Here is a 27,287-nt window from a genome sequence, read left to right on the forward strand (position 1 = left end):
TCTCGCACTTCCTTAAACAACTAGCTTATTCAATTAAAACATGTTAATATCAGCAGGTCCAAACTTAAGGAATGTTAGCACAACAAAAGCAGCAACAAGAAAAAAAAAAAAAGAAGTCATTGTTGTCATAAAACGTGAACTTTTCAGCGTACAATTCTTAAGCAGCGTTAAGTCTGTGGAAACAAGTGGGAAATAAATAAAAAGTCACAAAAACGCATTAAAAACATAGGATTCCGCCAAAAACTAAACACGGTGCAGGATTTCACGAGACGCTTCATGAGAAACTAGTGGCAATGTAGCAAAATATGGACCATTTTTCTTGTGACACTTTAGGAAGCATCGAGAACTGTTTAGAGAAATGACCACATATGAAAAACAAAATCTTGTCAAAAAATGAAAGTGTTTAGTTTGTTTTCTCGAGGCGTCGACGCATGCATCCGACTTCTTATATTTTAGGCATTAAAGCGATTAAATCATGTTGTGTCGCAGACTGTGGCATGTGTTTGAAGGGAGGAAACATTCAGCAAGTTCATTCTCAAGACGAGCGAAGACAAAGGGCTCGATCTTTCGCCTGTGATACAAACACAAATGCCTTCTTATAACGGTAATTCAAGGTAGCTTAAACGTCGTAACCCGTGCTTAGTGATTAAAATGACTCCAATACGGAAATTCAACCTTGATGTTTGACTCTGGTTTAATTTACATGTACGATATCTGACTTGTTTCTATACGAAGAGGGTGAGTGGCTAAACCTCACGTGCGTTAAAGCCACAGTGCGGAATATTCCAGATATATATGCGTTACTATGGCACGGCCGTCGCTAAATCCTGATTAATAAACCAATGTGGGTTAGTGGGTTAGCAAAAGTAAAGCATTCGGAAGAGGATGTAATCTAACGTGTTTGAACGCAAAGAAATATCTCCATGGACACGAGCCGGCGATGTCCCGCTCCCAGAAAAAGTCATAATTAAGATTTATTGGGTTTATAGTTTTTTTTTCACGAATGCAAACATCCGTAATTAAATAAATGCTGATGTGGTTTGTTCCATTCTATTAGATTAAATGTTCCGCAGTGTGGCTTAAAGAGATTAACAAATGCAAAAAGCATACTAGAAATAGGTGAAATGTTCTTGAAATAAGTATATTTGCCCCTGATTTGAGTCACACATTTTTTTTGTCCATATTTTTTTAATTAACTTTAAAGGCCGTACGCCAGATTTATTTTTGGTTAACACACAATGCAAGAGGGTACAAATAAATTAAATTGTTACCTGTAGTCCCGACTCACCCTTAAAGGCGAACTAAGTAACTCATGCCCCTGGAGGCCATAAGCGCCACTGCAGGTGTCGTAGCATGTTAGTTTTTTACTCATTAATTGTCCGTGAGAGTAAATACTACGCTGACAGAAAAGATAAAGGGAGAGAGGGATATTGTACATCCAATTACACAATGGAGATCATTTTTTTCACTCAAACTTGGCTGTAAATACTGTTTAAGTGGCGCTAGCCCGCAGTTAGCTTTGCCCGTTAGCCTGTTAGCTTCTTCTTCGCAGTTCAATTAGTGTGTATTGGTGGCTCTTAACCCCAGAGGGACTACGAAAAGGATTTATTTACGGTAAACAAGTTACTTAGTTCTTCTTTAACTTTCCGAAAACATTCCGAACATCCCAGTTCTTCACAGAAATTAGTTATTGGAAGGTTTCACAAATTGCAGGGCCAAGTGATACGAATTCTGCTTCATAATTTTTTTCCCACCCACAATTATCTTAGTTTCGTCCCACTCCTAGAAAAAACAAATCAGGTATAGGGCCTTTAAGAGTTAAAAATGTGCCCCCTGGATAGATTTCTTGAAATTATTACTGAAGAAAAGTGATGAAATTTGTTAATCAAGGACAAACTGACTTATTTCAAGAAGACTTATTTCTATAAGTGTAGTGTAGCTCAACTAATAGCACGTATTAGGGGGAAAAAAACGCAAATATGAACTTTTTTTTTCCACATAAAAACCTACATAATGCACCTTTCAGTAAAATAAATAAATAATGTAAATTCTTTTCAAACGTCAAAGTTAAATATCCCGAGTTATCGCCATTTTACCGCTCACGTTCCATCTTGGCAGTGCATCGTTTTGGCCGCAGAGAGGATGGACGACTTGCAATCCACGACTCGTATGTAAAGTGCACGAGAAAGATCAGTCAAGTTTCTAAAAAATAGCTTTGTGGCGACTTTCAGAGCAGATGAAAACATCAATTACGTAACGGAATATAAGGGTAGCGCTGAAATGACGCCGAACGCGCTGGATCGTAATGCTGATGAAGTGGACTTTTCTCCATCCGAGTGATTTTTGCTTGGCGTAGTTAAATGTGTGGATTTGCTGCGTGGATGATATGTTTTTCCGAGTGCGTGCGGTGAGCGGTGCTTAGCGATCGGCCCGCGGGACGCTGAAGCTCTGCGGGGCGCCCCCTCTGACGGACGCCGTGGTGTTGCCCCCGCAGTCCACGTACTGGTACATCTCCTGGGACACCTGCTCGGCGTGGCCAAAGTACGTGGTGGTCACCGTCACTCTGACAGGAAGAGAGGGCGAGGGTTAGGGGAGCCACCTCTTTAGGCTTTGAGCAGGAAAAAGGCACTTACTGCATCATGACACCGATGTTGTGGACTTTGATGGTCTGGAGCGTGCAGTAATCGCTGGGGAAGAAAGCGGTTTAGGTCAAGATACAGACCAGTGCCCAGTGTTGACATACTTCATATTCTCCAGATACTCATTTGATGTTACTTACTACATGTAGCTCATCTCGTCAGCGATGATAGTGGGGACCATATAGTCGATCTGAAACAGAGCAGCTCGGTCAGAGAAGCAACCACAGGAACACACTTTAGCTTTAGCTTGACTAAAGACAAAATCAAGTTTGTAAGCTGATATCGGATCATTATGAAGAGCTGAAACAATGCACAAACAAAAGCTTCCGCACACCGTCTCACTCTTTAAGACATTTACCTGCTGTCTGGTACTATATAACCTTAGGTACGGCCCCCAACAAACAATAACCAATATGGTGCGGTGTGTGATTTTCACAATCAAGACCAATGGCCGCTGGCTGCTCTGCTTTATGCCCACAACACTAGAGGCCGCCATTGCTGTACCATTGCTGTAGTACCTCCATATCGCCGCTGGTCCCCCATTGAAAAGCATTGGACTTAAGACATGTTAAAAGCCTGGTCCCAATTTTTTTGGAACTATCTAGAGCTAGATATTCCTCCTGTGATAACGCTGGGTTAGTTACAATTAAGGGGACCAGGCTGGTTTTCGTAAAAAGAATTTTTGAAATCTCGTAATTAATGAGGGTCGGACTGTTAGCATTGGAGCTGCGCGAGCTACACGTCACGCAAGGGCCGAGTCTACGGTGAAGATCCCGCCCTTATGTCCTTTTTAGGAACATGCTTCATCATAGCTGGGGAGGAGGAGTCTGTAAATCCGCCATGAATTCCCCCACGAGCATCATTATGGTAAACGGGGAGGAGTGAGCAGAAGCTGTCCATTCATACATACAGTCTATGATCAAGACCAGTGGTTCTCAACCTTTTGGAGCCGCGACCCCCATTATAACAGGTAAAGGGGTTTGTGACCCAAGGGCGTAGGTTTGGTTTTACTATTGGTGGGGACACTTTACCCCCCCCCAAAAAAAATAAATTAATTAATAAATAAAAGCTTTTTTTTTCACTAAGATAATGCCTCTAGACTTGTCAAACATCATCACATAGGCATATTAATATGACTCTTTGTTGTAGTTTTGTTTTTATTAGTGAAAATCAGTCTCTAAACTCCCCGTGTTGCCCCCCCCCTCACTGCTGCGCTCAGAGAACATGGCACAGAAGCCGCTCTCCTCTCCCACTTAACTTGTTAATAAAATAAGTTATGGAACGGGCATACCGACCATTTTCTGATCGTTGTTGAGTGAAACATCCGACATAAATAAACTAGAAACATCGCGCGTTTCCGTCGGACACGTAAATGCGTCTCTAAGGCTTCATAAAGAGACAGATGCTCCGTTGCAACCCGAAAATATGCATTTCTCCGCGAATATTTGACCAATCAACACGAAACAAAAAGTATTGTGATGGCGATCGTCCTCTCCCAAGCCTAAAGTGCCACATCTGAGTCAAGTCTTTGTGAACGATCACACAATGTGAATGAAGTTGGTGGGGACAACATAGCCATCCTGAAATATTGATGGGGACATGTCCACACCAGTCCTTCAGGAAGTTACGCCCTTGTTGTGACCCCCCGCCCGGCCTACATAATTCTTAAAATACAAAGAAAAAACAAACAAACAGCTGAAATAAAATTCATCAAACTACAAACAAATAATGGCACTCTGGTAAAATAGCAAACACATGCTACAATAAAACATTACATTATATGCTAATGAAAATATGTTTTGTCTAAATGATCTGGCGACCCCCTAAATTTGTCTCGCGACCCCTTTGGGGGTCCCGCCCCCAGGTTGAGAACCAGTGATCAAGACCCATAAAGTATAGCCAACATTTAACATACAACATACATTCTTAATCAAATATTTTCATAATTATTACATAATCATTTTGATCATTTCAATACGTAAAAACATCATGAAATGTACCGGTTTTACAGGGAAAAACATGAAACACGTCACCAAAGGCGGAGCATGCTTCTCCCAAATGCCTTGAAGGGGAAGAAAACCGGGCATATCGCTATTTTTTTAAATCGTTGTGGACAACATATAATTTGCATGGAACCTCCAGCTGATTTTGGACTGAAGTCAGGACCAGGCGCAGACGGAGATGCAGCTAAAGTTACGCTCAACCCCATCAGAGCAGCGTAAACACGGACTGTGCAAGTCAAAGGAAATTAAGCGGGTAAATTGCTCGGGTAGATCATACTGTATTTGCAAGGAAATTAGAATGGTGCTAAAAAGTAAATAAATAATCTTCCCAATAGGTTTAATTATATTGTCAAATATATCGTTATAACGCACCTGTTTGATCAGTCCAAGTGCTGAATCCAAATATCACATTGGTTTTGCCCAATCAGGTCAATTTCTTTTACCCCTTGGCCAAATTAGGCCGAATTGTTGTGTTCTGTCCTGGTGCCTGTCTGTCCACGCTCTGGGAAAGACTGGGGTTTGTGCATATATTTTGGTCCACAAAATCTGAAAAGTACTAAAATAAAGCAACCCCAATATACAGTATATATATATATATAAAGATTTTGACACCTCACCAATAATATCTTTTTGTAACCCAGTGTAATTGTCAAACTTGTTTTGGTTGTACCTGCTTCATGTCCAGAGGGCTGATGGCCGTGATGTTACTGATGCGACTCTTCCCGATCACCGTCTTTGCGAACTGCACCTGCGCCGTGATGTTGGCCACCTCCACAGAGTAGTAGTTGTTGTTGGTGATGTTGAGAGTGTTCTGAGGCAAGACACATGGAAATGGGTTCACATTTCACTGCAGAGTTTAAGCCGCCTGGTTTTCTGGAGAATTGTTTGGCAAATGACAGTTATGAGAGAAAGATAGTGCATTCTAGCATTTAACCACAAGGGGGCGACAACGGGCAACATAATGAAGCCACGTCCATCTATTCAAACCTGCTGAATACAGTGAATTGATTTCAGTCGGGAAGAGAGAGGATGAGACTATGAAATTATTTGATACTTGGTGGTTTTCAAACTACAATTCCTGTCCTGTTGCGATACATCTTTCAGACCGTCTTACCGTAATGTTGAGATAGACGCTCCTCCTCTCCTGGTCGTAGCCCACGTAGACCGACTTGACCCCTACGTAGGACACGTCTATGGATCGAGGGAAGAGGAAGAAGACCGCCAGGCTGGAGAGTATCAGACACACCGCCACTGAGGCCGTGACGTACAGTTTCCTACAAGAGAACAAGAGAGACCAGTTTGATTCGCCGCCAACTAATCACATTACACACACGAGTCACAATGAATAGAGAACTAGTGCTTCACAAATTCAACTTTAATGAGCTCTGTCCACGTCTAACACTGTACGGTGCATTATTTGTTTGGTAAATGCATATAATAACTCTAATGAGATCATTTATTATTTCTGATTCACTGTTACAGATGATGCGGACATTGCTTTCCTCCACAGCGCATCACTGTAGGTATCCCTAAACAAAATCCATCCATTTATTACCTTGCGCCGTGAGCTGGATTTATGATCAAACTGCTCAGTTCACACCTTTATTTGAGTAATTTAAAGAAACAACACTGGGGCAACACTTAAGATTGTCGTTGATATTTTATTTCAGGTTTACTTCAGCTTTCGTTTCATTTTGGGGGCACTTTTTTCTTAATTCAAAGGCTCTATACTTGGCATTTTCTGTTACTAACAATGAAAGACGCTAAATAAAATTTCTGTTGTGGTCTAAACTCATTCCTGACTTTCCAAACACATTTGTCGCCTCCCACTTCCTCACAGGGACAAATTTATCGGCACGTTTCACAACTTACAGGGTCACTTTCATGGGAATGCTGGAAACTCACCTGGAAGTTCATGAAATTGATCCAAATTCTCTATAATTAGATGCAGCGCTTCTCCCACAAATGTCTGACTTTACAATATCCTGAAGCAAGTCATATTTAAGGTTTTTAATGCCATTTTAATGCCCAAATACAATTTTTTTTAAAAAGTAGCAGACATTTTTTTGCCAGTTCCCGTGTGAATTGAGCCTTATTTTGAGGGAACATTGATCAGTCCGATCCAGTCCAGTCCTGTTTGTTATAGCTTTGGCATTATGTGGGGAAAGTAAACTGACCTGGTTTGTGCGTCGCTGTGTTAGGGCCAGATGTTTCTCTCTGGCTGATTAAACATCTGGTAAAATCTATCAGGGGGTCGGTGCACATTGATAGTTAAACGGGTCACTGCAAATTTGATCTATTTCCACTTTCATAATGGTAATAAAACAGTGTAATAAGGCAATTGTGTCAACGGACAGTGAAATAATATGAAACAATGTGAGGAAAAGACATGCATGAAATAAATAAAACATGATATTACTGCAATATTTCTTTTTTACCAAACTACTATATTTAGTATTTTGTCCTTTTTAAGCAACAAAGTTTATTTTTGTTTTAGGCTGTGGAAACAAAGATGTGTAAATATCCTGTGTTATGTAAACTGCAGCCCTGGCCCCGCCTAAACCGAGCACATTTCCTCCAGTTTGGCTTCACCCAAATCTAAAAGCTTCTTTAAAAAAAGGGTCAAAATAGCAACAAAAATGATCCGAGAACGAGGATGAAAACGCACAGAAAAGTGTCAAAATAGTGATGAAAAAACGATGAATAAGTGACAAAAAAAGATAGTTTGTAACAGCGGTCACTTACGTCCTCCTCGGCCGCAGCCGCTGGTCACTGTAGGGGATCAGCGCCACCAGTTGGTTCTCCTGCCCTGGAACAACGATAGGGCAATGCGTTTTTTTGTAGCTATACTTTGACAGCAGACTGATGTACAACGCTGACCGCTCCTGTTACCTCGGGGTATCCTGCCGGTGCCCTGGCAGGTGGGGCAGGTCACGCTGTCGCGCCCCGTGAACTCCACGTAGGGGAACTGGGACACGTCCGTCTTGCTCTCCTCCGTTTGGCTATCCTTGATGGGCGACGTCAGGTTGCTGTCCTGGCCGTCGTCCGGCCCCGACAGCCGGCTGAGGAGGGACCACGACTTCCCCATGGTCACAACTGCAACACAACAGAGATGCTAGTAATGTTAACACAGTCGGCCAGCTTTGCCTGTCAAACATTAACTCGGAGAAATGGCAATGTAAACAGCCTTAGGAGTTCCTCTTTACTGAAAACGTACACTCATGGCGGATAAGTTCTGCCTTTGCAACCGTTACAACTTTGTGGAATTTGGTGAGGGCTGCACAATCATGGAAAAAATATTGATATGCGATTAGATTTTCAGTGGAATGTCGTAAAGTGCATATTTTACCGTATTTTCCTGATTATAAGTCACACTTTTTTCATAGTTTGGCGGGGGGTGCGAACCGTGCGACTTATACTCAGGCGCAACTTATGTATCAAAATACATAATTTCACACGGTTGTTATTTTCACACTGACAGCCGGTAGAGGGCGCTCTGGGCTTGTGTACCAGTATCTGCTACTCCTGTACCATTGAAGATTTAAAAAAACGGTAATCGAGCGGAAAGGAAAGTTTGGAGTGAGCAAGAAACGTGAGGGACTAGTTAAAAGCGGAGGTTACTCTTACTGCAATGAAGAGCTAAAAGCTAGATGGCTACAGCCAGAGGAACGAGTTCGCAAATCAGAGCTTGAACAATTTAATGCCGAGAGAGGCTTGTAAACATTGCAGTTACTCCTCCATGCCCAGGCAGTTACCAAGGCTGGTGCGACTTATACTCCGGAGTAAGTTCAGGAGCATTAGCATGTGCAGGGTTAATTTTGACAACATATTTTAATTTAGTCTTTTGACAAAAATGTCATTTAATTTTATTTGAGATTCATTCAAATAATTCTCTTCATTATCTTATCTTTAGTCTAGTTTTAGTCAACTTGCATGTACATTCAGTCGACTAAATTCAAAGGGACAAGATGTAAGTTGGTCATTTTATACTCTCTACTGCCACCTCAGGTTGTACGCGTAACTGCAGGTTTTTTCGGACCCGAAGTAATAACTTTTGGAGTGACAGTGCAGGATTTTACAGACAGTTGTGGTGAACAAGTCCGGGCTCTTTCTCTACACATTAGGACATAGTTGGAACATGTAGGGGGAAGAAAATACTTAGTTTTAACATTTTTAAACTCTGTATAGTCCCTTTAAGACAAATTTAGTCAACTTTATATTTAATTCATAATATTTAATATACTCATATGTAATCAAGGCCCTCTGCTTAATGGAGTGTCTCCCACATGAACAAAGCTCAGAGGATGATTTTAGTCTCTTTCTTTTCATTTTTATTTAGTCATATTTTAGTCGATAGTAATATTTTAGTCATAACTGTAGTCTCTTAAACAACTTAAATTTTGTTTCAGTTGGCAAAAATAACACTTAGACAAAACTTATGAAATATTTTACTTTACAAAATTAACACTGAACAAATGGTGGCCGATTCGGGGTAAAGGTTTATAAGCATAAAGTAAGCCGAAATAAGCATAAAGCTGAAATCATGATCAGAACTCAGTCATTTTAACAGACAGTAAGTATTTTCTAGTCGTGTAAATCAGAAGATAATACTTAATTAAACTAAAAATGGCAAAAGACATCTCAAAAACCTCAGAGAAGTTACAGCTCCACATTCTGATCCGAGCATATGTCAGAGTTATCTAATGCACGTAATCCTACGTCAACACACTGAGCTCTACGTGTTGCTGAACAGTAGCAAAAACTATTAACTAGTATTATTCATATGTTTAAGGTTTACACACTGGAATAGTAAGCTGCCTCGCGTCTCCGCATCAGCTGACAGAAGGATCACACCGATTATGTGGTGCCACTTTCTGCAGCAAGCCAAGTTTAGCTCGGCCTTAGCCGCTAGCACATGACTGGAGATGGCTAACATTGCGTTTTATGTAACTTTGATTACGTGTCAGCCTTACGCTTTATGACAGAGATTGGACGTAGGTAACATTAGAAGCCGTAGAGATCATTTGCAGACTCGATCACACCTGAAGAACACGCTGTCATGATGTGTTTATGTGTTAGCCCCATTCAGTCAGTCTAAGGTTAGCGCACTGACAGCTAGCACCAAAACACGCTTGTACGAGCTAGCTTCTTCATCAGAAACACGACCCGCTCACAATAACGTCTATATTAAATGTGGGCTTATGTCAAAAACGAATCTAATCCATTTTGAATGCGACAAAAGGTGAGGTTTACCTGATCTGATGCAGCTGTGGCTGGTGTTTTGTTTATCCGTGACCAAACAGACATGCGCAGAAGAAGTGACGCGTTCAAAGGCGTGGGAAACCACAAAGCTCATCTGTTCAAATCACTGCTGCGTTTCTTTCTTCTGCAACTGGACATTTGAATGTAAGATAAATCGACTCGTAAATATTGCGTACTAATTAAAACACGAGTCAATTTGAAGAATATGGTTTTAATACTTAATATAATATTATCAAATCCACAATTGGTATTTGTTTTTTATTTTAGTTTTTTTTAAAGACCGGTCCGGACCATTACCGACCATGACCTCTTGAGGCGCTGTGCACTGGTCCGAGTGGTCCCTGAGATGGTCTTTCGGTCATTCAAATGTCCCTGTTTGGATTATATATGACACAGGAGTGTAGTCCTGAGTGGTCTCTATCAATAGGTTGCGTTCATTTTCAGGAAAACCTAGTGTTAGCTAACTTTAGCGCACCGAGCAATGTTTATATTTTTAGAAATACTAAAAAAAAGTCAGAGGGTGCTTAACGGGCAGTGCAAGAGCACGACTGGTCCACAAGGCTGTGCTGTTGCATTTAAGGCAGAGATCATAAGGTTTCTTTGAGTTTGCTGTAGACCTGTCTATTTCCTGTGGTGTCAATAGTCCTTTATCCTTCTTTCGATAGTATATTATCTTGAATATATCCTTCCACTGTAACATACTGTATCTGGAGGATGTCACGGAGGTATTGCTCCAATACTCTGTAAGCCAGGCTTATTTGGCCAAGTCTGGTTTATTTTGTTGTCTTTCCGGTTTCATAAACCAGGCTCACTCTGAGTCTGGCTCAGATACTATGGAAATACAGTATATAGAAATATAGTACTTCAGAGCAGACTGAGCTATGCTTCTTCTTCGTGGAATCCTACACCAATACGAGCGATCGCGATGTCGTCACATCCGTTGGCCGTGGTAGGCATTTTACGTTTTCATATTTGATAAACATTTTATTAAAATCCTATGATTGGCAAAAACAATGTCCATAAACAGGGCATTGCTTCTCTTGCGCTGTAACAGATCTATCATTTTATAAAACCGAGTTAGAGGCCTGTATGCATCAGCTGTTGCCGACCTTTCACCAAAACATCCGGCGAAAGTTGCGGAAGTAAACAATAACAGCGATCGCTCGTATTGGCAATGTATATGACACAAGCAAGGTATTAGCGCCATCTTCTGGCCATAATATATGTTTCAAGCATGTGAAAAAGAAAGCATACATACATTGACTTTGTCTCTTATCTGTGAAATTCAAAGTTGTGTGACATATTAATGACATTATGTGTCATCAAAAAGCTTTTCCTATAAAAGGAACCTTGGCCCACAGGACCCACCCTCATGCTCCTGTGTCCTCAACAATGTTCCTCTTTTTCTATCATGTGTTTAAATTCCTGGGGGAAAAAAGTGTTTAAATTCATAGGCACCGACTTACGTTTTTCCCAGTGGGTGCCCAGTCCAAAAACAAAAAAGTCAAGGCTGGGATCAATCTCGCAAACCTCATTGCAACCCCCGTAACAGCGACACGCTGTGGTCAAATGTGTAGGCCACCATATTGATTGGAGTTTATGCTATTTTGTGACTTTTTGATCGTAAAATCTCGACCGACAGCCAACTCCTGCAAACAGTGTCATCTGCGATGTCAGGCGCACATGTAGCATTAACGGGATGAGGAAAGAATCGCAGCCTTGTTGCACAAGTATTATATCCCATGTCAATTAGTGACTGTCACATTGTGACATGGCCGTTGGAATGGCATGGCTTACTGTGACGAGTACAGAACATCTAATAAATACAAGCATTAAAACCGTATTTGGTGTGGCGTTGTAGTGTAGGGGTTAGCGCAGGTGTCCTAAACCACACCTTCTTCGAACACGTAGGGTGAGTCTGAGACTGGTTGGTCGAGTAATTTTCCATTCATCATTATTCTTTGCGTGAAGTGTAAAAGACGCCAAAGCACTCATATGGTAAGACTGAAGCCTTTATTACCTATTATCTCAAGTCAGTACAGTTATCATGAACATCACACACAACTTTCACAGCAATCCTTTCCTGTTCCTGTCGACTTCAGAGGGAGACGACAGGTCCACAACAGCCAATTGGCCATGATAGTGTGCAGATAGCTACGATAGCTACGATAGCTACGATAGCACTGAGCCTTTTATGAAAGATCCATGTGTGTGGAGCTCGTGCAAAATGTCAACATCACTTTGTCACATGGTCACGGCGAGAACCTGAACACCGGGCGTAGCAACAGTAACTAAGGGGGGTGGGGCTCGGGGGAAGGTCAATTGAACTTTGGCACTGAACATAATGTATATTACTTGTCATGGTGTGTTAGGATCTGGTTCTTTTGTATCACGCGAGAACAGTTATTTGGATATAGCCAAAGCATACACTGGAGATAGAAGGGGTCTCAAAGATAAGGCTTTTATTGCCATTATTCCTAGTTACAAAGTTGTATAACCAGCTGGTGACTTCAGAGAAAGAGAAGTGAAGTCCAGACCTCCGTTGACAGCCTCCTTTTATCCTAGTCTTGCACTTCTCTACACAGAGAGGGTGACTGCCCATCAGTGAGTCAGTTGTTTGTGTCTATGTGTTTGTATATTATCTGTACTTTGCGTTATGTTCAGAATGATTATGATGTGGACCATTGTCTATCAGCTTATCTCAGTGACATGGTGTTCTTGATCAGCTAATCTCAGTGACATGGTCTTCTTGTTCTGTAGCGTGTAAGCAAAGCATGAGTCAGAGGTTTGTTCGGATTTCGTTATAATACGAGGTGCGAGCCGGACAAAAAGAAGATTTCTTGTCGTCAGCCTCGCACCATGACTTCTCCGCTCACGTGCCTGATTGATGACGATGACAGATACCAAAAATCCTTTAAACTGTTTCTGGAGCGCTCCTCTCAACCTCGGTGCATCAATGACTTCATCCACAACACCCTGCCCGACATACTGGCCAGGTAACGCACTGCACTCATTTACGAGGGCATCCGTGCACTCATTCAAGACAAAGATTACCAGGGAGAATGTTCACATTGACAATCGTAATAATACCAAACATCTTTAGTGCTTTTCAAATCACTCAAAGACTCCATCACTTCATGTCTCGACTTCAGAACACTTCTTACAGTCCAGTTTGAAGTGTTTTACTGAATAGACCTGTCATCATTCTCTCCTCTTAGTGTTGGCAACGGAAAGTCACCGCTAAATGTCATTGGAGTTGGAAGTGGAGAAGGTAAGCATGTTTAAAGCTCTTTGTCTCACTTCAGAACACAGCTTTATGCGAGACAGAAAACAGCTAAGGTGAGCACGCATAATGTTATTCATGGGTTTAACAGTGAAACCCTTTGCCTTTTGTCTATTGTGCTGCATTAAGTGTAAGCCTATTTTCTGCATTCATCTCTACCTTCAGCTGCCATACGTGTCCGACATCTGACCCCACAGTCCGTCATCAATCACATTTTGTATAGTGCATCATTTTTTTTATAGCACACACATTTTTGAACAATCCACTTCTCGACCCTCTCGCAGCACAGAGATGTTTACACGGTCACTTCAAGCTCTGAGCTGAGATGCTGAGAATCCACATTAGAATCGTGTCATAAATTAATTTTTGTTCAGTGTCAACTTCAGAAAAACCATGAACAAAATGTCAGCTGTGAATGCCTCAATGGTGGAACTTTCAGCCACTATCGAAAGGATGCAGCTTCAACCCCAGCTTTGACCATTGCATATTATGATAAAAAATACTTTACCCACCTTGTCGCTCACGTCAACCATGCTTTCCTCTAAGCATGTAATCTAATAATGATGATAGCATGCATTTATGCTCTGAATGTAGCAGGAGTAGTTCAGGGTAGTTCTAGAGTGGCAGGCTGCTTCCGTCCTAAGTCCAACTCTCTTATAGAGGAGCCTGGTGTGTATCCAGTCATTGATCTATACTGTGTAATAACAGCTGTGATGTGATATAGGTATTGTTGACCTGGAGATGCTCTCTCAGCTGCGTCAGAAGCACCCAGGGGTGCTAGTGGATAATGAGGTGGTGGAGCCCAGCAGCCAGCAACTCTATAAATATAAAGGTAAAGGTATATAAATATAGCTCTAAATAAATATCGCTCTATAGATACAAAGGTATAAGCCTAAATGACATCACAGTACATATGATTTCTGTGGTCAGTGTGTGTACATTCAGAACATGTCGCTGAGAGATGTGGCGGATGTGGAATAAACTCTATGCTTATTTGGAGTCAGTAAAATGGACTTAATCATATGTAATTTAAAGGGACACTGCGTAACATTTTGGACTATATTGTAGCCATCAGTGCAAAACATGCTCTTATTGACCAGCACAACACAGAAAAATGCTGTTACTGCAGGGAATAATCAAGCAATGGATTTGGATGAGGACATAACCTATTTTAATCTCAAATTCCACTGACTTTAGTCACATCTCCATGGAGACGAGCTGGAGACGTACCCACTCCTGGTAAAGTTACAGTCATGTCTTAGGAGAGCTGAGCCGCTCACAGCAAAAACACATGTTTGTTTGTACATTTATGAGGTATTTTTCCATTGATGAAATGATCTATCTTAAAATAAATGCTGGAATTTCAATTTTATTTATTAGTTAAATTCTACACAGTGTGGCTTTAAGACAAGGTTAGTATACATCAGGCGTTTGTAAAAAAAAAAAATGTTTTCCGTTTTATTTAAAATGTGCAACAAATATGATGGTTGACTCTCTGTGTGATGCAGTGATGGTCGGCCAGAAGCCGGATTTAGAGCACATCACCTTCACCTGGAACAAAATGACAGCCTCTGAGTTCGAGGAGCAGTGGAGACAGAAGAATATCACCAAGAAGGCCGACTTCATTCACATGCTGCAGGTCTGTGTGCTTTTCTCACACATCTGGGGGTCACAGTCAGTTGACAAAGCCTCATGTCAATTACTGAAATCTCATCAGAGGATCTTTGAATCATAGCCATACATCATCACACTCCTTCTCCACAGGTGCTGTACTATGTCAAGGATCCAGGAGCCACCATCAGCTTCTTTCAGAGCCTCCTCGACAAGAACGGAAAACTTCTGATTACTTTGGCGTCTGGTGAGTGGATAGACTAATTCCTGCAAATTGTATTCAGTAAAAATAAAACATAACACTTGACGAATCATTAATTTATTTATTGTAATAATGAGAGCTTGTGTCTTACATCATCCTACAAAGATACAGTACCCTCAGCTTAGCAAAGCAAGGGGCGAAAGAAATTCTGTCTTTGATGATGATTTTTAGAACCAGAGCGTTGTTAATAAGAAAAAGTGAAATGAATACCTTGAATCTGTAATGTTGATGATTTTTTTCTCAGGTGAGAGTGGCTGGGAGACGCTGCGGGGAAGCTTCCACAGCCAACTGTGCAACAAAGAAATCAGTCAATGTGTGACCACTGCAGACATCAAGAGTCTTTTGGACGCTCACGGTGTCTCCTATCAGAGCTACGAGTTTCCGTCTCGCATGGACATCACCGAGTGTTTCACTGAAGGAGACCAGAACGGAGAGCTGCTGCTGGACTTCCTCACTGAAGTGCTGGACTTCAGTCAGACGGTCTCCCCCGAGCTCCGACAGGGAGTTCTGCGGCTGCTGCGGGACCCACGGTGCAGCGTGGAGACGGGGGGCAGGGTCCTCTTCAACAACAACATGGGAGTCATAGTCCTGGAGTTATAATGGCCGTAAAGGAGTCAGGCGCTGCACTGTTGGGCTGCACAATTAATCACAATTAAATGCAAAATACTCATTTAAAAGGGGCTAGATGCAAGTTCTTTGTTTTATGCTCACTACTGCCACCTCAGGTCTTATGCGTAACTGCAGCTTCTATATTAAGCTCGTGCATGACGGCACTTTGGACCGAATTAACAACTTTTTGAGCGACAGTGCAGGATTTTAGAGGCAGTTGTGGTGAACAGGTCTGAGCTCATTCTACACATTAGGACATGGCTGGAACATGTAGGGGGAGGAAAATACTTATATTTAACATTTTTAAACTCTGTATCGTCGCAATTGCGGTTTGTAACAGCTCCAGTTGTTTAGGTAATCACATTTTCACTGACATTAGGCTGTATGTGTTAATTTAGCCGCTCATACTTCTTTTGCGTGTTAATGCTCCTGAAATTTAAAATGTGCTGAGTGAAAGAACTCAGGAATCACAAAAATACTTACAATGATAATACTACCATAGAAAATAGTTGAACTGAATGTCTCTCCACACTCCCTGCTTTACACTATCATATTAAACCCTTTGGACCAAAAAAAATTGTTCGATAAGAAACATTAAAAAGGACATCTGTCTGGCACTAGACTGATCATATACACCGCTATAATATATTAGAGGTAATTGAGCTAAACCTGGTTCAGAAATGCAGTCTTCTTGCGATAGAATTATAGTTTTAATAACTTCTCTAATCACAAATGTATTAAGTAACTTCTTCTTATAATAGATTATGTTTTACATTAAATTCACAAACTACAGTGGGAGGAAAAAGTGGGTACACCGTTTGGAATTTCTCACATTTCGACCTAAATTGCTCATAAAATGGGTAAACAGTGTGTGCTTAAACTAATACCACCCAAACATTTACATTTTATCATATTTTTATTGTCCATAACATGTAAACATTCAGAGGACAGGGAGGAATAAGTGAGTACACCGCCTGGCTAAGGATGCTCCAAGAGACAAATGTATGCAGACCTTTGGACAGTCAGCTTTTACCGTCCAGGGTGCTAAACTTTGGAACTCTTTGCCTCCTGAGCTGAAACAGGACTTAGCTTTCAAATTTTTTTACATTTTTAATTTAATTTTTAATTTTCAAAAAGCTTTTAAAAATGAACTAAAACGTATTTTAAAAAGAGATCAAGTCTGCAATCATTTTTAGTCTGCACTCAATGCGCTTCCTTTGTGTAATGTCAGAATTAATTAATTAATGTTACTGTAAATGTATTTTTTGTACTTTCTGTGTCAATTTGAAAAGGCCTTCGAGGGACGGACATTGCAAATTAGCCTTGGCTATAGATGTTGTAGTGTGGTACATGTTTATTGTTCACACATGTCCCTATCAAATAAATCGATAAATAAATAAAATGCATACATTTAGAGTCGGGTGTGAGCCAACCTGAAGTCCAGTCACTGAGGTGTGGTTTAAAGCTGCCCTGGGCACTTGAAAAACACACACCAGTTAACAATTGTTTTGTGTTGAGAAGCATTGTCCCATGCCTCGCCAGAGAGCTCTCTGAAGATCTACGTCCAAGATTCATCCTGATCGTTGTTCACGTCTAATCTGCAACTACAGGAAATGTCTGGATGAAGTTTCACAGCAGAAACCCACCAAGCCATCTCGGATCTCTTCAAAGACAAGTGCAGCACACAGAAGGCCATGTCGAGCAGCACATGGACTGTATCCTCGACCAAGCAAGAGAGAAACAAGGATGTACAAATAATTATTCAACGACTTAATGTAGCTTAAATCCATTTGAAACTGTAAATAATGAATGAAGTAATTAAAAAATACACACGCAAGCAAAAATCAAAAGCTTTTGTGCACTGGTTGTATGTGACCAGTAATGTCGCCAGAGTCTGTTAGGAAAGTTCCAAATCATGTTGGTATGGATTAAGATGAAAGTGAAATATGTAGCAATTACATATTTATCTAGTGTAGATTTGTAATTGCGCCGTGAAAGTCAGATGAAACAAATAAAGACTCGTTTGATTTGTACGTCTTATTGGTGCTCATAAAGTTAGAAGTTACAAAGTCAACATTGCATCAACCTGGTCCGTGTTCTTTAGTGTTCATTGTATTTTCGATTCAATCAATTTTCGATCAAAAATGGTGTTTTTTTTACATATTCTGCTCTGTTGCAATATGGAAAAACAATTACTTCCCAATCAAGTACACAAAAAAGAAAAAACAATAATGAACTTTTACTGATTACGTTGAATCCTTTTCTGCATCAGCTCAAATACCCGGAAGTGAAACTTGCTTGTTGAGTAAAACAGCACAAATAAAAGTTTAGTACATCTATATGTCTTTAAGTTGTGAGATAGACGAGATAAATAGGATTGGTTCTGTATTGAGGAATGCGTCCTTGGCCCTGGTGTGCGTTACTCACAGCTCAGTGTGCTCCAATTCAACTTCAGATATGGCATCAGCAGGCTGGACAAATAGGTAGGCTTAAATGAACAACAGGAAACTACACAGAACGAACACTCCACCTGCCCCTGCTGGCTTTAGATAGTAAAAGGTCGGCGCGGGCGCTTGTACCTTGGCCATCTTTACGCATCTGTTTATGCCAGTCTGGTATTGTCCTTTGGGCGCTCTGGCTCTGGTTATTCCAGGAGATCATCTGCATGTGTGTGCTCAAAAGTGCACAGTGCATTCTGTGGACATAGAGAAAAGATTAGAAAAGAGAAGATCCTTTATTGATCTCACAATGGAGAAATTCCCTTGTTACCATCCGCTGCGAGGACAATACCACACTGGCATAAACAGATGCGTATAGATGGCCAAGATACAAGCGCTCGCGCCGACATATTCCCAAAGCCAGCAGTGGCTGAGTAGAGAGTTCGTTCTATATGTTACCTGTTGTTCATTTAAGCCTACCTACGCTGTCCAGCCTGCTGATGCCATATCTGCCTCATGACCCAGTGTCATATAGGCTGTTCGCCAGTTTGCTGAACTTACAGTAAGTTGTGCCCGTATGAGGATGATGTCACAGACTGGACAGCCAAAATGATACCCTCTCCCCCCTCCAGCAAAGAAAATCCACAATTTGTAAAACACGCGGCCTTTATTTATTTATTTTTAGCTCATGGTAGCATTGGAATCCTTCTGTTATGCACAAACACCCACCAGCCCATGCTTTAACACACATCTGTGTCTGCCAGTCTGGAGCCAGCAGCCACTTTTAAGGCTCTCAGACCCCAGACACACTGGCCACGTTTTCAACGCGTTTATGAACCTGTTCTGTGTAATCGTATTTCCTGTTTGACTCGTTTTGACATATATTGCATATAACCAGCCTCTTGAAGGTGCTTTTTATGTCTAGGTTTATGTCTTGATTGTATCATTTACGAGGAAAACAAACCGATTACAACACTGTCTTGAACCTCCACGTGCTGCACTTCCCCTTGAGCACAGTAGATGGCAGTGTTTCCTGTGGTGATTTTCTGCAGCTGTGAGCCACTCTCCTCTGTGTGCTCGGTTATGAATGCTCCTCATCCTTCTTGTTTATGTCACTTTGGTTTGGTGCTAAACACAAAGCCCTCAGCGCATAAGCCTGGTCTGACAGTCATGTGTAGCCTGGCTCCTTTTATGCTAGGCCAAGAAGAAACAGCTGAGAGATTGATTGGAGGTTCCTTGAGTATATATGCATACATACAAACAATCAATACCAACAAATACCAACACGCAGAACTGGAATGACTCTTAATGACCGGGAACAGCAAAACAGAGTGCAGCTATTTGCCCTGTGCACTCCCGCTCTAAATGGGACTTATAGTGCAGGCAATGGTACCTCCTTAGCCCTCCCTAACCCTCCAGCAGGCCACATTCATCTTCATTTGCACAAAACAAAGCACATTCTAAATGGAGTTCCCCTTGTGAAAAACTGCAGTGAATGTTGCTTTGTTTAGTGCAACACTGAGCTTAAATTCCTGCCTTTCGACGAGGTGTAATATAAAAGAACCGGCACGTAAATAAAACGCTAAAAATCACAAACGTGTGAAGTCAGTACAGTGGGCAAAATATACTCTTTCTTAACACCGGGAGTCGCACTTCCTGCAAGAATCCACTTATTTTAGCAAAAACACTGATAATATATATTTTTTTTATATAATTGGAAATATATTCAGGCGTCAAGGGGTTAACTGTTGACAACTGATGACACTTCAACCATCCAATTCTCCATTTATTAGTGTTTATTATGAGAAAATGGAAGATTAGTGATGCTAACTGTGTCTACCAGTGTTGGGGAGTAACACATACTGATTTTGTGTAACGCCTCAGACCGTAGACTCTATATCAGACTGTTTCAAAGTGAGTAATGGAGTACGTCAGGGTTGTATTTTGTCCCCACTTTTGTTCAATTTATATACTGATGACCTGTCTGTGAAGCGTAATGAATGTATTACTGGGTGATGTCCTGTGTCTGATCTGATGTGCGCAGATGACTGAGTACTGAGAAGCCCTTATAGTGCAGACCTGCAGACGCTTTTGAATATCTGCTCCTCTTATGGTGATGCATTTGATGTTAAAGGGACTAGATGCAAGTTAGCCATTTTATACTCACTACTGCCACCTCAGGTCATATGTGTAACTGCACCTTCTATATTAAGCTCGTGCATGACGGCACTTCGGACCCGAATTAACACCTTTTTGAGTGACAGTGCAGGATTTTAGAGGCAGTTGTGGCGAACAGGTCTGAGCTCATTCTACACATTAGGACATTGGAACATGTAGGGGGAGGAAAATACTTAGTTTGAACATTTTTAACCTCTTAGAATACCTGAGCCCGTATAGGACCCGCTGTTTTGGTCTGGGTATTTGGATGCAAGGTGACACAAGGGGGTATTGTATTGACTTTCTTCAGAGTTAGACTTTAGGTCAGACACCATGATATGAGTGACAGTAACATGACACTAAATACATTGTTCTCTTTGTTTCCAGTAAAAAGGTTGAGGCCTCATTGCTCTCCAGTCACAGAAATTATTACAATAAGACATAATTGACACATATATTTTCTGCTGTAGGGTCATGTGTGTCCCAGTTCCTCTGAGTCGTGGTAGTCGTGATGGTGGACCATGACAGATGTGGAAAGGACTGTGGTAGATCTACTTTTACTTTGGAGAAAATCGTTACTATAGTAACTGGGTTGAAGAAATGAACCTCATGAGCTTCTTCTGTAACAATCAGTCCACATCAGTCCTGCTGCACCACGACTCAGAGGAACTGGGACAAACATGACTCTACAGCAGATACAAATGACAAGGGTTTGTTTTTGTAGAATGAGAGTTATTAATAATTAACTCATATTTTAATTATATACAGTCTTTTTCACACTTGACAATGAAGAAATACTTGAATTTCAATCTTTTATTGTTGCTTCCAGCAGAAGTGTAATGTTCTAAAGCAGAATCTCCATGACTTCACTTTGAGGCCTCAGCCTTTTTACAGAAAATAAAGAGCTCACTATTTAGTGTCATGTTACTGTCACTCACGGTGTCTGACCTACAGTGTAACTCTGAAGCCAATCAGATCACAGTGACTCAGAGTGGGTTGGGCTCAAATGTGACCAAACGCCAAGATCCAAGCTCTGAGACTAAAAATAATATTTCAGCGCTTTAACAGGTTAAACTCCGTATAGTCCCTTTAAGTATAATGCTCTTAAAACATAATAATAACATAATCATTGTTCAAACTAAAGAGGATCAGAAGCTGATGTTCCCAGACTTCTATCTCTGTGGAAAGGTTCTTCCGATCACAGATGAGGTTAAATATCTCGGACCCTTTATCACAAACGACCTCTCGGACGATAGAGACTTGTTTAGGCAGAGCTTGTAAACTTTATGGTCAGGCTTATGTATTGGCTCATAAGTTTCACATGTGTTCCACTAATGTAAAATCGTATTGTTTAAAGTTTCTGCTGGCCTCGGTATGTTGCGCATCCTTTGGCGCAGCTACAAAAAGAAGAGCATGCAGGCCCTGACAGTGGCATACAATGACTGTCTGAGAAGCTCCAAGGCACAGCAGTGCGAGTGCGAGTGTTGCCCCCTCGAAATCACCAGGGAGAATCAGTTGGCTTTTCAAAGTTTATTTCGAGCTCAAATAGTACAGAAAAGAAAAGGGTAAACATAGGTCCCCTGTGAATAAAGGATAAAATAGTTTAGCGTACTATGGATTAAGTTAAAATGGATACAGACAAAACGACACTTACACGTCCCAGATGTGACAAGGCTTAGGCCACGGCCCGACTACTGCGCCACAGCTTCTGCCCTGAGGCTGTGGGCCTAGCTCTTTTAAACTAGCATAAACAAGTCACGTGATGGACGCGCTTCCGGTTTCAATTATAAAAAGACAGTGTTTAATTTAGCGAAAAGATGAATAAATACTGTTATTTACAGTGAACCATTTACCAACAATAAGAAAGCGCTTAAATACTTTGTCGAAAATGGGCTGACAACACCCTCCCCCACTAAAAATAATGTTAAACCAACATTCCCTTAATCCTACTGGGGGGCCTGACTAACCATAAACTGTAGCAAATAAACACCTTGAAACACAACAATACTTCACAAAAGAGTCCAGGCTAAATGAATAGTGTCCGTTATCCAAGAGTCCTTTGGCACGGCGGTACGCGCAGGTTTAAAAGGTCCATTTCCGTATTTGGGTAGATAGTCCGTTGAAGCATTGGTGGGCCCCAGAATCTTCAGAATTGACTCAAGGAAAATATCTTTTACCCCAGATTTTGTAGCAGCATAGTAAACCAACTAAACAAATGGCATGTCCTACTTAAACAATAATTACAGTACATTTACTACTATTGCACATATCTCTATTGCACACAAGCCACATACTTTAAAGTGCAAAGTGCAAAGTGCAACTCAATTAGCAGGTACATAAAGTGCATGTTACTACTGCATTACGACTGGGAATTAAAAAGGATATAGGTTGGCCGAGGTGCTGAAGAAGCCGTCTCGGACCCTCGCTGGTTTGGACACACCGACAGGACAGGTCTGCACTTCCCGGACCGTGGGCTCACCAAGCTGGTCGTAGGTGTAGAAGCGCCTGGGCCGTCTAGTTCTGACAGGTCTTGCAGATCCCTCCGAGGAGTCTGAGGAGGATGCCTCTCGCTCAGATGAATCCGCTTCCTGTACTGGCTCTGGCTCCGGCTCAGGGTCAACCTCTGGGATCAGGATCACCACTTCAGCTCTCTCCTCAGCAGGTGCAGCTCCCTGTTCCGGCTGTCTTGGAGTGGGGACTCTCGGTTGGAACTCTCTGGCAGTTGGGTTGAGCGGCTGAAGAGCGGGTTGGGGTGGCAGGACGAGATGGTAGTCTTCCTCACTAGAGCTCTCTGTACCTGCAGGCTGGATGTTGCACTGAACACTTGTCCCTCTTCCTGGCGACGTTCTGGTTCTCCTGCTTCTCCTTTTAGGGTTGGGGACGACAGGCGCTGGTTCAACCAGGTAAGGACAAGGTAAGAGTAAGTTTCTGTGCAGCACACGTCTTCTCCCTACAGCATTCAGAGGCTCAACCACATAGACAGGGCTTCCAGGGCCTTTGCTCTCCCTCACCACATGGACAGTGTCCTCCCAGTGACTGCGGAGCTTCCCCGGACCACCTCGAGGCGTGAGATTTCTCACCAATACATGGTCACCCGGGTTCAGCGTGGAGCTCCAGGCGCGCTGATTGTAATAATCTTGGCCCTTTTTTGCAGACTTCCTCATGTTCGTCAGGGCAATGGAATAGGCTTCCTGCATTGCCTCTCTCCACTTCTCCGCATAACCAGCAGGGGTCTGTTTCTCTGCGTCACCGAGCTTCTTGGGAAACAAGAGGTCAACTGGGAGGGTTGGTTCACGTCCAAAAAGCAAGAAGAAAGGGGAGTACCCTGTCGCCTCGTGGATGGTGGAGTTGTAGGCATGAACTACTTTGTTGAGGTACTCCTTCCATCTGGCCTTTTGTGTCTCCTCCAGTGTCCGCAGCATACTCAACAGAGTCCTGTTAAAACGTTCGGCAGGGTTAGCTTGGGGGTGGTAAGGTGTAGTGCGAGAGTGTTGAATACCACCATATTCCTGGAGCTTCCGAAACAGCTGGTTCTCAAACTCTCTTCCTTGGTCGTGGTGGATCCTGGATGGAAACCCAAAGCGTGGGATAAATTCGTCAAACAGCTTTCTGGCAGCAGTTTTCCCAGCCTTGTCTTTGGTTGCGTAGGCCTGAGCGTATTTAGTGAAATGGTCCACTAAAACCAGGATATACTCTTCCCCTCCGTTGCTTTTCTCCAGATGTAAAAAGTCTATTGAGACCATCTCAAATGGTGCAGAAGTTTCAATGCTTTGAAGTGGTGTCCTTGTGACTCTGTTGGGCCTTTTGTTTTTGATGCAGCTGCAGACACGTGTGACATAGTGCTCCATCTCCTGCCTCATTTTTGGCCAAAAGAAGCGCTCTCGGGCCAGGGCCACCATCCGGTCAGCACCCAAGTGTCCCATCTCCTCATGGAGGTACTTGTACACCAGGGGCTTCAAGGGCTCTGGCACCACCAGTTGCAGCCTGTTGTTAGTCTTCCTCCACAGGAGTCCATCTTCACCCAGCTGCAGCTTTGGCCATTCTCTCAGGAGAACCCGGACTTGCTCACTCTCTGCAGCTTTGTCTCTGTACTTCAGGTAAGTGTTTTCTCTTTTCAGGTTAGAGACCCTCTGGATGGCTGGATCTGCATTCTGCTGGGCCTGGATGTCTTGGATGGAGAAGGGCTGAAGGGGTGGTACAGCACTGCCATCTGGTGGTAGGACATCCACATTACAGGTGACAGCAGAAATCCAGTTGATCTCACCTGTTTGGCTGCTTTTGACTGCTTTACAGATGCTGTCCATGACCTCCGGCTCACACTCTTCCGTGCACTCCTGCATGATGGTTCTGATGGGCTTAGGTCTGCGAGAGAGAAAGTCAGCATCTGTGTTAGCTGTTCCAGGTCTGTACTTGAGTGTAAATCTATAGTCTGCCAGCTCTGCAACCCAGCGGTGACCCGTGGCGTTGAGTTTTGCCGACTTGGTAACGTAAGTGAGTGGGTTATTGTCACTGTAGACTGTGAAGTGTGGCGCGTGGAACAGGTAGTCACGGAAACGCTCTGTGATGGCCCATTTCAGTGCGAGGAATTCCAGTTTTCCTGAGTGCAGCTTGTAGTTCTTCTCTGCAGGCGTCAGGGTTCTGGATCCGTAGCCAATGACTCTCAGTGTGCCATCTTGTCGCTGGTACAGCACAGCACCGAGCCCTTGCTCTGAGGCGTCAACATGGAGAATGAAAGGCTGCTCGAGGTCTGGATATGCCATAACAGGTGGATTTGTAAGTTGGTTCACAAGCGTCTCTAAAACTGCTCTGTGTATTTCTGTCCACTGAACCGGAGAGGAGGGTGGGAGCTGAGCACCTGAATGTTTTGTCCCCTTTTTGTGGCAGTGTTTTGGCTCACCTTTGGGCTTTGCCAGCAGCTCATACAGTGGCTTTGCAGTCCTGGAGAAGTCCTGGATGTAAGCTCTGTAGTAGCTCAAGAATCCCAGGAGCTTCCTCACCTCTCTCACTGTAGCTGGGGTCTGGTACGTGAGCGCCTTTACTGCCTCCACCTCCCTCGGGTTCATCCTGTATCCTTCTGCAGAGATCACACGACCAACATACGTTACTTGTGGCTTAAACAACTCACATTTTTCGGCTCTCAGCTTCATCCCACAGGCTCTCTGTCGCCGCAGGACTTGTCTGACGTTTTCCACATGTTGGTCAAATGTGCGGCTGAAAACAAGGACATCATCCAGATAGGGCACACAGACTTCATCCCTCAGATCTCCCAGGCATCCCTCCATGTGGCGTTGAAAAGCGGCCGGGGCATTTGAGAGGCCAAATGGGATCCTGGTCCACTCATAGAGTCCCCATGGTGTAATAAAGGCTGTGTATGGTCTGCTCTTCTCGCTCATGAAGCCTTGGTGGTATGCTTTGCCCTGGTCCAGGACGGTGAACCAGGAGTTTCCACCCAAGTTTTCCAGGATTTCTTGGATCCTGGGGATGGGATGACGGTCTGGCCAGGTCTTCTCATTCAGCAGCCTGTAATCAATGCATAACCGGAGAGTGCCGTCCTTTTTCCTGACGCAGACTACCGGTGAAGAGTAAGAGGAATAGGACTTTTGAACCCAACCCCTACTCAACAAATCCTGAATGTGAGCCTTGACTTCCTGATACAGGTGTCGGGGTATGGCATTGTATGTTCTCTGGACAGGAACAGAGTCTTTCAAATTAATGTCCATTTGCAAACCAGTGACACAACCAGCATCCCACTCATCTCTGGCAAACACGTCACCCTCCTCCATCAGCATCTGACGAACTCTGTGCTGCTGCTCTGCCGAGAGGTGACTCAGATCTACAGGCGGGACCCAGGGCTCCCTCTGTGGTGCTTGACTGGGCTGCTCCGGTGAGGATGTGGCACTGCCCTCTGGTGACTTGGGCTCTAGTGGATAAACAGCATCAACACTGTGTAACCAGCCAAGCGTTGTGCGGCCACAAAGTTTAATATCACAGTCTGTTGTGTTTTCAACAGTTACCTTAATCCTTGTATTCTCTTGATGTTGAATGAGCTGTTCTCTTACTTTGAGTCCTGTGGGCCACGGTGTCTCCGGGTTAGGCTCCAACACGACGTGAGTTCCACAGAGCAAACCTTGCTGTAGATAGTTGCATTGCACTTGGACGGCGTTCCTCTTTGGGACAGTAACTGGCATTCTTCCCAGACGAGCAATGTGGGGGTTGTTTGCAGGTGACGGCTTCTGTAAAACAGTTAGAACAGCCCTCGCAGTTTCCTGACCCACATCAAGTGCTGAACAAAATCTCCTTACCATGTGACCAGAAGGAAAACAGCTTCCAAGACCCTCATTTGCCAAAGCCAGCTCCTCAATTACATTAAATCCAATAATAGGACGTTCCAGATCTGTAGAGGCGACTAAGATGGGAACAACTACTGGTTCATCACTCATCCCAGCAACAGCATCTTGTGACAGTGCAAACTTCACTTCAATCCAGCCCTGGTATGGAATCTTTGTCCCATTTGCTGCGGACAGATCCAGCCCTCCTTCCTCCAGTAACTCATCCACCGGCCTCACAGTAACATCAGGTAAGTGTCTCAGTTTCCACTTATCTCCAATGATGGACACTTGTGAGCCAGTGTCCCACAGCACTTTGGTGTCAACATTGTTCATTGTGGCTCGAACAAGGCACCTCCTCCCCACCAGCTTAGCAGTTTGATGTTGTTTACCAGTGAGGGGCGCTGTGGTGCAGAATATGTCTGTGTTCTTACCAAGATGTACGCTGGTTTCAATCTTGTTGGTGGAGGCTGTGGTGTTCCTAGGCGCTCTGCGGCAACCAATGGCCCAGTGGTCTATGCTCCCACACTTGTAGCAGTGGTCGCATTTCCCCCCTGGATTGGTCCGCTGGCACTGGTGACACTGCCGGTTGGGGCGTGTCCTTGGTGGTGGTCTGTTGTAGCTGTGGCTGGCTTGTCCCCATGGTGGTGGTTGTCCGGGTGGCTGGTGCAGGCTTGACAGCAGAGTGGTGAGATCC

General features: G+C 43.1%; 2 protein-coding genes across 2 annotated transcripts; one reads left to right on the forward strand and one right to left on the reverse strand.

Annotated features, from left to right (window-relative positions):
- Positions 1–2,002: 2,002 nt before the first annotated feature.
- tmem106bb (transmembrane protein 106Bb) lies at positions 2,003–9,959 on the reverse strand. The gene is made up of 8 exons (XM_079570778.1): positions 9,896–9,959; positions 7,535–7,738; positions 7,388–7,451; positions 5,757–5,916; positions 5,313–5,453; positions 2,780–2,829; positions 2,634–2,687; positions 2,003–2,563 (listed from the first exon to the last, which is right to left on the reverse strand). The coding sequence occupies exons 2-8, from the start codon at positions 7,728–7,730 to the stop codon at positions 2,419–2,421; spliced, it is 810 nt and encodes a 269-aa protein (XP_079426904.1). The 5' UTR covers positions 7,731–7,738; positions 9,896–9,959; the 3' UTR covers positions 2,003–2,418.
- A 2,802-nt stretch (positions 9,960–12,761) lies between these two features.
- LOC306973388 (histamine N-methyltransferase-like) lies at positions 12,762–15,660 on the forward strand (the record flags this gene model as incomplete). The annotated part of the gene is made up of 6 exons (XM_079570314.1): positions 12,762–12,900; positions 13,123–13,175; positions 13,912–14,019; positions 14,696–14,826; positions 14,952–15,045; positions 15,305–15,660. The coding sequence occupies exons 1-6, from the start codon at positions 12,764–12,766 to the stop codon at positions 15,658–15,660; spliced, it is 879 nt and encodes a 292-aa protein (XP_079426440.1). The 5' UTR covers positions 12,762–12,763.
- Between the last annotated feature and the right edge of the window lie 11,627 nt (positions 15,661–27,287).

This window comes from Gobius niger, assembly GCF_951799975.1.
Source record: "Gobius niger genome assembly, chromosome: 14".
In the NCBI taxonomy this organism is placed as follows: domain Eukaryota; kingdom Metazoa; phylum Chordata; class Actinopteri; order Gobiiformes; family Gobiidae; genus Gobius; species Gobius niger.